The 10411-nt window shown below is 41.5% G+C and overlaps 1 protein-coding gene across 1 annotated transcript; it reads right to left on the bottom strand.

The window, feature by feature from the left end:
• Positions 1 to 12: 12 nt before the first annotated feature.
• On the bottom strand, positions 13 to 8207 carry LOC109396393 (T-cell surface glycoprotein CD1c2-like). The gene is made up of 7 exons (XM_019668163.1): positions 8052 to 8207; positions 3466 to 3469; positions 2904 to 3182; positions 1805 to 2083; positions 1307 to 1585; positions 871 to 961; positions 13 to 723 (listed from the first exon to the last, which is right to left on the bottom strand). Exons 1-7 carry the CDS (start codon positions 8205 to 8207, stop codon positions 702 to 704), a joined length of 1110 nt encoding a protein of 369 aa, XP_019523708.1. The 3' UTR covers positions 13 to 701.
• Positions 8208 to 10411: the final 2204 nt, after the last annotated feature.

Here is a 10411-nt window from a genome sequence, read left to right on the forward strand (position 1 = left end):
CCCCCAAAAAAAAATCTTAAAAAAATAAATAAATAAATGTGGCAAGGGTCAAAGCTGCATTTTCCTTTAAGATTTTAGGAAGAACAGGATGGAGCAAAAAGAGTGGGGGAATTTCTTGACCCAGTAATTAAGAAGGGAAACATCAATGTTTCAAATACTACAATGATGTAAGGAATGAATATAATGAGAAACAGCTATCAACATGACAGTTAATGCAACTTGGATATGTTTTTTTTATTTGTTGGTTTTAGTTTGATTTTCACCAAGCCCATATTAGATGCAGAAAGGCACCTTTGCCATGATCATTGTCCCAAAGGAGTTAAAAATTGTACAGGGAAGAAAGACCTAAGTAACAATGCAGGGTAAGAAGTGATGTGTACATGTAGCACAATATGGTTGAAGTGTTATCTGGATTCACTCAAGGGAGAGGCTGCTTACCTCTTAGGGATCAGGGAAAACCTCTGGAGGATGTGACATCAGAAATGGACTTGAAGGTTGAGTACTACTGAACAAATGAAGATTACAAGAAAGGTACTCCACATAGTGTTACAGAAATTAAATTAGCTTGCATTAACAAATGATTATAATGCAGAAACAGGGGGCAAAAATAAGTGGAGAGTAGAAAACACGACATCATTCTGCTGTTCTAGACTCCTGGCTCTTGGGTTCTCATTACAATGAGAAAGGCAGGGTGAGGAATCTCATGGGATGTCTTGATATGAGCTGAGAAAGAAGAGAAATGGGAGAAAACTTTAGATAAGTGGGAGGTGGTAATTGAGAATGAGAGGGAGTGGTCAAGAGACAAAAGCTAAGAGAAGTAAAAATGAGAATAAGAAATTGGGAGGCAAAGAGAAAATACAAAGAACTCACCAGCGCTTCTTAAACCATAATGCAAGGAGTATCAAAAGCACTAGGGGCACTATCACTGCCAACACTATCAAGGTCATTGAAAGGTGATGTCCTGTGAATATTGGAGAGACACACGGATGTCATTTTAAACCCAATGCCAATTTTACTTCATTTGCTGATTTTCCCACCTTAACATGTGCATAGGGTATGAGTCCCATAAACCATCCTATTTAGTTAGTCTATTCCCATCCCTGCTAAGCGATGGGTTCCTCATCCCCTTCAAATCTCTTACATCTAAATGCCATTCATGTTTTATTTCTCCATTGCTGGAATTACCTGTATTCATTTTTTTCTTGATATCTCTCTCACCTAGTTCTTGCATCATGAAACTTTCCTCTGCACTACCCTCTAGGCTCAAGAATCACCTTCTCACACTTATAGATCCAATCATACTCACCCCAGTAGAGAATGATGTCCTGGTCCCCTAGACTGCTGTGCCTCACCTGGCAAGACAGGCCAGCTGCCTCCTTAGCCTCCACATTTAGAGTCACCCGAAGATACCATGTCCCATCAACATTAGGCCAGACTTCACCTCGCTGAGTGCCTGGCTGTTCCTGGTCACCTCGCATCCACATCACCCAGATAGGCTTTGGGTAGAAGCCAGAGACATGACAAACCAGAAGTAGCTGGCTAGACTCAAGGATGGGGCTACTGGACAGCCAGGCCTCTGGCCTCACTGCAGAGAGAGTAAAACATATTCAGAGGAGGACTCTAACAAAACAGCTTGGAGACAAATTATCCACATTAATATGCATATATTATTAGTCTCCTCTAGGAATATTGTGCCCAGTAACCCCTCACCCTCTTGAACACTTTCTTACCCTAACTTTGAAGGGAATAGTGGGAAGGGGCAAGACTTGTATGTAAAAATCTTAGAGAAAAGTGTTGAACTAACCTTGTCTCTGGAGATCCATCTTTCCTGCATAGAGGAGACCCAACAGAAATCGGGGGCAGGTGTTGCTGATGAGCCTGTATACTGTTTCCTTGATGCCTTCATACTGATTGAGTAGATGGCAGGCATTCTCAGCCCTACTCTCACCCTTTGGAGATGGCACCCATGACATGTTTTGGAAACTCAGGAAATCTGATCCTTGATAAGCTACCTGGACGAAACCTTTTGCAGTGTCTCTAGAAAGTAGCTCACAGCCTCCTGTTAACTGAATTTCAAAGGGATCTGGGAAGAAGGAAAAAGAAGAAAGAGAGATTAATGAAAAAATGAGAGAAAATATATAAAGGTATTCAAAGGAGGACTCTGAAAATGAGAGAAACTATATAAGAACCTAGGGCCTTATAAAAAAGTGGAGCAAAAAGAAGATTTTATATGGCTGCAGAATGAGCCAAAGACATATTTGATCAGAAACAAGGAAGAGAAAAATTGGCAAGATGGGGAAGGAAGCATAAGAGATAAATGCTAAGAATTAAGAGTTTGATTTGAATAAATTTGGGGACATGATGGGGAGGTGCATGATATAGGTTGAGGGGCATGGGGAGAAATCCATGTGAAGGAAATGGAAGTACCTGTTTCCAGGGTGCATTAAATGGGTCATAATTGTTGTTGGACTATGGATATACACCTTTTGATAGAGAAAGAGATCAGATATTTAAGGGAATCAAGCACAGGGTTGCACAACTGTGTGCATCTGGGTTTTAAGCCATAGAAGGGGGGCCTCTGGGGAAAGATTTTTTTTGAAAGATTTTTTTAAAGCATAAGAAAAGAGCAGTCCAGAAGAAGCAAGAGTCTAGGAAATCTTGGGCCGGCCGAGTGGCGTGATGGTTAAGAACTGGCTTGGGATGCCAGAGGGCCCCGGTTCAGATCCCACATATGAGGGCCAGTGACACTGCCCTCCACNTAAGATGGTGACCCCTTCTACTCCTTTGGAAACAAAATATTTTACTGATTAAGCCCCATTCTTCTTAGGTACCGCCTACTCTTGAATTTAAAGAAGATGGTGGGAAGTGAAATAGAAAAGTTTTGGAGAGAGAATAGGACTAACCTTGCCTCTGCAGTTCTGTCTTCCCTGCATCGAGGACACCAAGGAGATATCGAGGGCAGGTTTTCAAAAGGAGCTTCTCTACGGTATCTACGATACCTTGGTACTGAGTGAGGAGTGTGCAGAACCGCTGTGCCCTGCTGCCACCCTCTGGGGCAGGCATACATGAATCATTCTTGAGGCTCAGGAAATCCAGTCCTCCTAAAGCTCCCCTCAAAAAGCTTACTATGGTCTCCTCAGAATGCAGCTCACAGCCTGCTATGCCCTGGATTTCAAAGGGGTCTGGATAGAAGGAAAACAGAGCAAAGGTTATCAAAAAGCAAACAAGAAAGAAAGGGGTGGGGAAAGGACCTAGGGTGTTGGATATTGGTGGGGAGAAATGTCTGAAATGTAAAATGGTGAGCCAACAACTAATTCAGTACCTCATGTGCCACGTAATGACATTTCAGTCAACAACAACCCACGTATGCGATGGTGGTCCTGTGAGATTATAATAGCCATCATAACACCATAGCACATCACATTAATCACATGTTTGTGGTATTGCTGGTATAAACAAACTTACTGTGCTGCCAAACATATAAAAGTATAGCACATACAATATGTACAGTACATAAAACTTGATAATGATAATAAATGACTATGTTACTGGTTTACATATTTACTTTTTATTGTCATTTACTATAAAGAGTGTACTCTTGCTACTTATAGAAAAAGAACTTTGCTGTAAAACAGTATGCTGTGTTACACAGGCAGCAGCCTCTTACGTTTCGTGCTTATAGTATCTCTCGTTGCATCATTTTCTCTTGCATTTGATTTAATCCCATGTTGTTTGTACAATAACGTGCTGGACAGATTTGTGGCCTAGGAGCNCCAAGCCAGTTCTTAACCGTTGCGCCACTCGGCCGGCCCAGGAGAATTTTTATTAAGTGTGTAATGCCAGTAATCTTATTGGTATTGAACTCTAAATGAAGTGGCCTTACTCACTGTTAAAAACTGATTACTTGTGTTCCTCCAAAATTCTTATATTGAACTCTTATTTGGAGATGGGGCCTCTAAGAAAGTAATTAAGCTTAAATGAGGTCCTAAGAATGGGGCCTTATACGAAGAGACACCAGAGAGAGGGCTTTGTCTCTCTCTCTCTCTCTCTCTCTCTCTTTCTCTGTCTCTTTGTCTCTCTCTGTCTCTCTGTCTCTCTCTGTCTCTCTCCCCCCCGCCACCTCCCCCCCACACACACACACACACATGCATGGAGGGAAGGTCATGTGACGACAAGTCAAGAAGGCAACTTTCTGCAAGCCAGGAAGAGAGGCTTCACAAGAAACCAAATTGTCTTGGCCTTGTAGTCTCAAGAACTGTGAAAAAATAAATGTCTGGCTTAATCCCCCCAGTCCTTGGTATTTTGTTAGAGCAGCCTGGGCAGGCTAATACACTGACTTAGTTCCGGAAATGCTGGGACATCCCTAACTCTCCCCACCTGAGGCCCTGTTCCTGTGAGAATCAGGGCATTAAGGAGGAGACCAGAACTGACACTCCTGAGAGCAGCTTGGCTCCAGAGATAAAGGATGAGAAGATGTTGAGACAAATTACGTATCCACCTTTTTTCCTGTACTCACCACTGAGATACTTCATTCTATTTTCATGGGAAAGAATAAGGAATAAGGAAAGAAACGAAAAGGTTTTAGGGAAAATTCTCCTTCAGGGGAACTAGAAGAATAGGTATTAGCTCCATTCCATGATACTCATGCAACTATTGAAACAGAAACCTAGAAACCTGCATTCTTTGGAAACTTAAATCTCTTTTACTTTCTACAGTCACCATGTCACCATATCATTTCTCTCCATAATTTGTAAAATCTATCTCTTTCTCTCTATCCTCACAGACATTTAGTTGTAGATGAAAACAAAGTTCTATGGACAGTAACCTCACAGGGTGATCTGATCATAAATTTCTAACTGGGCAGGTCATGGTGGGTAGTCACACCCCAAGCATATAACTTTCTATTAAAATGTTTGTCTTTGTTTTAAACAAGCCCTGTCCATTGTTTCTGTGCATCTAGGTAAACACATCTTTGACAAAAGCTTAACAGAGTTGGCTGAGTGGCGCATTGGTTAAGAGTTGGCTTGAGACACCAGCTCTGAGCAGCAGGACCCTGGTTCGGATCCTACATTAGGGCCAGAGACACTGCGCCCTCTACAGCTAAGATGGTGAACAACAGCGTGACCTGGAGCTAGGCTGCCGTGAGTTGCCAGCATAGGCTGCAGCAGGGCTGTGTGGGAGGCCGTGAGCTATGGTGAGTGGCTGGCAGCCAGCATGAGCTGCCAAGAGCCTCCATGAGTGGCTGTCCAATGGCCGGCGACCTATCTGCCTCAGCCGGGAAGAGCACAATGATAATACCAACATGGGCCAGTGAAGTGACGTCTTCCACAACTAGAGTGAAGAACAAAAAGAACAGCAACTTTTCTGTTCCCCTTCCCTGGTTCCTCAATAAAATCTTTAAAAAAAAAAAAGAAAAGAAAGAAAGAAAGAAGCTTAACCTCAAGAAAGCATATAATCTTGTTAACTATCCTATAATCCAACCCCCACCTGGCTTTCTCCCACATCCTTATAGTCTTTCTTACTTTCCCTCCTTAATTTCAAATGCATAAAAGAAACTGCAAAAATGTTATTCGCCAGAGCATTTGAGATCTTGTTCCCTGGCATATGCCATCAGTTTTGTTTATATAAACTCTTATACAACTTCTCTACAGGTTTGAACACTTCTTTTCTTTTTTTTTTTTAATTGGGGAATTTGGGGAGGGGAACAGTGTTGGGGAACTGGAGAGCAGGACCAGCCAAGTTTTTGTTCTTCAATCTGAGTTATGGAGGGCACCAGTCACCATCTGGCTGTCTTTTGGCACCTTGTGGCCTCTAAGCTCAAGGTGCTGTGTTACAATCTTAGTTGTGGGTGGGCATAGCCACCATCCCATGTGGGAGTCGAACCAGCAGCCTTGTTGTTAAGAACTCACACTCTATTCACTGAGCCATCTGGGCAACAGCTCAGCCCAAGGTGCTGAGTTCAGTCTTAGTTGCGGGTAGGCATAGCCACCATCAATTGCGGATGGGGGTCAAACTGGCAGTCTTGTTGTTAAAAGCACATGCTCTATCCACTGAGCCATCTGTTGGCCGCTCAGCTCAAGTGCCAAGTTTAGTCTTAGTTGTGGACGGGCATAGCCCACCATCAAACAGGCAGTCTTGTTGTTAGGAACACATGCTCTCACCAGCTGAGCCATCCTGCGGCAGCTCAGCTCGGGCGCAGAGTCACTGGCCCATGTGGAAATCGAACCGGTAGCCCTGTTGCTCAGAGCTCGTGCTCTTAAGCTAACTCTTAACCAACTGAGCCACTCAGCCGGCCCTGGACACTTCTTATGTCAACATTATGTGTGACCTGGATTACTGTCACATCCCTTAGATGTACATTGCAATCCAAATCCTCTTCGTATCTATTCAGCACTCTACTTCAGAATTGCTATCCAACACATAAAATATAAATTCCATGATGTCAGGATCATGCTTAAAACATTTCAACTACTTTTATGAAAAATAATCCAAACTCCTAAGTATGTCAGTTTTATACACAAAGGTTCATACATCTTTTTTTAAATTAGTTTCAGGTGTACAAAACAATGCAATAGTTAGACATTTACACCCCTCACAAAGTGATAACCTCCCACACCTAATCTACTATCCCTCTGACATTGCATATAGCTATTACAATTCCATTGACTCTAATCCCTATGCTGTACTCCACATCCTGCGACTATATATACATTAAAATATAGTTGACATTCATTATTATTCAGTTTCAGCTTCAGGTGTACAGAGCAGTGGTTGGTCAGGCATCTATACCGTCCATGAAGTGGTTTCCTTAATAAGACAAGTGTCCATCGGATACCCTACAAAATCTTTACATTATTGATTATATTCCCCAAATTGTCTTTCGTATCCCCATGGCAATATTGTGGTTACCAATTTGTGCTTTCTAATCCCCTCACCTTCTCCCTCATCCCCACCCCTCTCCCATCTAGCAACCCTCAGTTTTTTCTCTAAATCTCTGAGACTGTTTCTGATTAGTTTGTTCATTTATTCTATTCTTTAGATTTCACATATGAGTGAGATCATATGGTATTTATCTTTCTCCATCTGACTTATTTCACTTAGCATAATGTTCTCTAGGTCCATTCATATTGTTGCAAATGGTAAGATTTCATTCTTCTTTATGGCTACTACTCCATTGTATAAACGTACCACAGTTTCTTAATCCAGTCGTTTACCGATTGGCACTTTGGTTGTTTCCATGTCTTGGTTATTGTGAATAGTGCTGCAATGAACATAGGGGTGCATCAATTTTTTTGAATTAGCGTTTGGTATTTCTCTGGATAGATACCTAAGAGTGAAATTGTTGGATTTTGAGATACCTCTATACTGATTTCCAAAGTGGTTGCACCAATCTGCAACCCCACCAGCCGTGCACGAGGGATACCTTTTCTCCACATCCTCACCAGAACTTGTTGTTTGTTGATGTATTGATGACAGCCATTCTGACTGCAGTGAGGTGGTATCTCATTGTAGTTTTTATTTGCATTTCTCTAATGATTAATGAGATTGAGCATTTTTTATATGTCTGTTTGCCATCTGTATGTCCTCTTTAGAAAAATGTCTCTTCAGGTCCTCTGCCCATTTTTAAATTGAGTTGTTTGTTTTTTTGGTGTTGAGTTCAATGAGATTTTATAAACTTTGGATATTAACTCCTTATCAGATGTATCATTGACAAATATGTTCTTTCATTCAGTAGGATGACTTTTTGTTTTATTGATGGTTTCATTTGCTGTGAAAAATCTGTTTAGTTTGATGTAATCCTATATGTTTATTTTTTTTCTTACTTCCCTTACTTGAGGGGCTATATCAGTAAAAATATTACTATGGGTAATGTCTGCAAATTTACTTCCTATATTTTCTTCTAGGAGTTTTATAGTTTCAAATTTTACATTTAAGTCGTTAGCTCATTTTGAATTTATTTTTGTATATGGCATAAGGAGGTGGTCCAACTTAATTTTTTTGCATGTGCCTGTCCAAGGCTCATATATCTTAATTCCCAGTAAATGGCTCACCCAGAAGTGGCTCACGCCCTCTAGAGCCACATCGTCGCAGTCGAAATAGAATCCCAGAGAGAGGTAGGTGTAGGAGGCCCACAGATGCAAGTTGACCAGGCAGTTGACGGCGGCTTCCACCTCGGTGGAATAATTTTGACAAAATTGGGAGCTCATGGTTGCTCAGCAGTAAGGAGTTAAGCTCAAATAACGGTGTTAGCTGGTCTTAGAGGCCGAGGATGGCTGAGTTGGTTCTGAAAGTTGAGACTGGAGAAGAGGTTGGAGGGTGGTCGGAGGCTCGAAGAAGGGGCGTCCCTGGGTCTGTTCTGTCCAAACACTGTTGAAGCAAGAGACAGATCCGGGGGACAACCGAGGGAACTTAAATAGTATTTTTCAATGTCAAACTCACGTGAGGGCAAAGCTGTTATTCAGAATTTTTTTTTAAATTTTATTGGGGAATTGGGGAGGGAAACAGTGTTGGGGAATTGGGGAAGGGGAACAGCCAAGTTGTTGTCCTTCAATCTTAGTTGTGGAGGTCTCAGCTAGCTCAGCTCCAAGTCCAGTCACCATCCGGCCATATGTCGGCAGCTCCTGGCAGCTCAGCTAAAGGTGACGTGTTCAATCTTAGTTGGGGGGTTGGGGGGAGGCTCACAGCCCTGCATCCCATGTGAGAGTTGAACCAGCAACCTTGTTATTAGGATGCCTGTCCTGCCACCTGTTGGCAGCTCAGTGGCAGCTCGGCTCAGGTGCAGCTCACTGGCCCATGTGGGAATTGAACTGGTGACCTTGTTGCTCAGAGCTCACACTCTAACCAACTGAGCAACTCAGCTTGCCCCCAGAATTTTTATAAGAATAATTTAAAATAATTCTAACCAGAATCTAAGGAACCACACAATTTTTTGTTATCTCTCTGTTCAGTTGTGTGGGAGCTAAAAATATATATAACTTTCCTCCCATCTTCTAATTTCTTCTAACTGAGCTAATGATCAAATTGCTGCCCGAGAATGAAAGTGTCCTTGTATCATCAAAGGAAGGCATTCCAGAATGTACAAATAAAGTCATGCAAATAAAGCCAAGCAAGCTGAGGATTTATTAAAGTAAAGAAGAACACACTCCCAAAATAATGGGTATGGCAGGCCAGGAAAAAGGGCAACTGCACCAAAGAACAAAGAAATTTAGGATGATATTTGAATGAGGGTATGAAATATTCAGGGGTGGCAACACAAGATTCCCCAGGTGGGTCTTTGCTGACCACTCCTTATTGGGAAGTGGGATTCTCTTGCAGAAACTTTCAAGGTGACACAGAGGGTGGAGATTTTTCCCTGCTTGAAATTCATATGCTACGGGCTTTAGCTGCATCATTTCTTAAGAATGATCTCATCTCCTCTTTCCTTTGTTTCCTGCATTTCCACCTTCCTTTCCTCCTCCCTCCTTCCCTATGACCTGGTGCCCCGTTCTTTCTGTCGACAGTAACAAAATGAACAGAGACAAATTAACAGGAGAAAATGTCCGAAGTTTATGATATGAATGTACATTTGAGGGTGTCATAATGAGACCCCCAAGAAGCATGAGCCGTTGAGGTTTATATAATATTTTGGACAAAGGAGAGGGGTGAGGGTTGTGGGGGGGGTCTGGAATTTCAAAGCAGAAATAGTTAATTCACCAGTAGGCAAGAAAGACTGGAATACCTGCAAACAAACTCCTCTAAGACGATCCAGAAACAATGTGATAGAGGGAAGAATCCAGCAGAACAAGTTTTTGCAGGGATCCTTCCTGTCTACCATATGTTCTTTTTTATAACTTTCTTCTTTTTTAATTAAAATTTATTGGGGTAAAATTACATAGATTTTATGTGTACAACTTTGTAATACATCATCTATATATCATATTGTGTGTTTGCCACCCAGAGTCAGTTCTCCTTCCATCACCCCGTTTACCCTCATTTACCACCCCATCCCCCCTTACCTCTGGTAACCACTAAACTATTGTCTGTGCCCAGGAGTTTTTGTTTATTCATTTGCTTTTCTTGTTCCTTTGTTGCTTTCAGTTTCATATCCCACACATCAGTGGTTCTCGACTTTTTCTGTCTGACAGGTTTTGCTTAGCATAATAATCTCAAGATCCATCCATGTTGTTGCAAATGGCACTATTTTATCTTTTCTGATGGCAGAATAGTATTCCATTGTGTATATATATATATATATATATATATATATATATATATATATATATATATATATATATATATACCACATCTTCTTTATCCAGTCATCTAGCAAAGGACACTTTGGTTTCTATGTCTCGGTCACCATAAATAAAGCTGCAGTGAACATTGGAGCACATATATCTTTACAAATAAATGTTTTCAGATTTTTTGGGTA

Source organism: Hipposideros armiger, unplaced genomic scaffold (assembly GCF_001890085.2).
Source record: "Hipposideros armiger isolate ML-2016 unplaced genomic scaffold, ASM189008v1 scaffold_519, whole genome shotgun sequence".
NCBI classification, from domain to species: domain Eukaryota; kingdom Metazoa; phylum Chordata; class Mammalia; order Chiroptera; family Hipposideridae; genus Hipposideros; species Hipposideros armiger.

Bases quoted from the DNA above. Each gene is read 5' to 3' on its own strand.
- LOC109396393 (XM_019668163.1), bottom strand. From the start codon at position 8,207: ATGAGCTCCCAATTTTGTCAAAATTATTCCACCGAGGTGGAAGCCGCC. The intron at 2,084-2,903 runs GTTAGTCCTATT...CCTTCTTCCCAG, and splicing joins GACAGAACTGCAGAGGCAAG to ATCCCTTTGAAATTCAGTTA. The intron at 724-870 runs GTGAGTTCTTTG...CTTCTTTCTCAG, and splicing joins TTATGGTTTAAGAAGCGCTG to CTCATATCAAGACATCCCAT.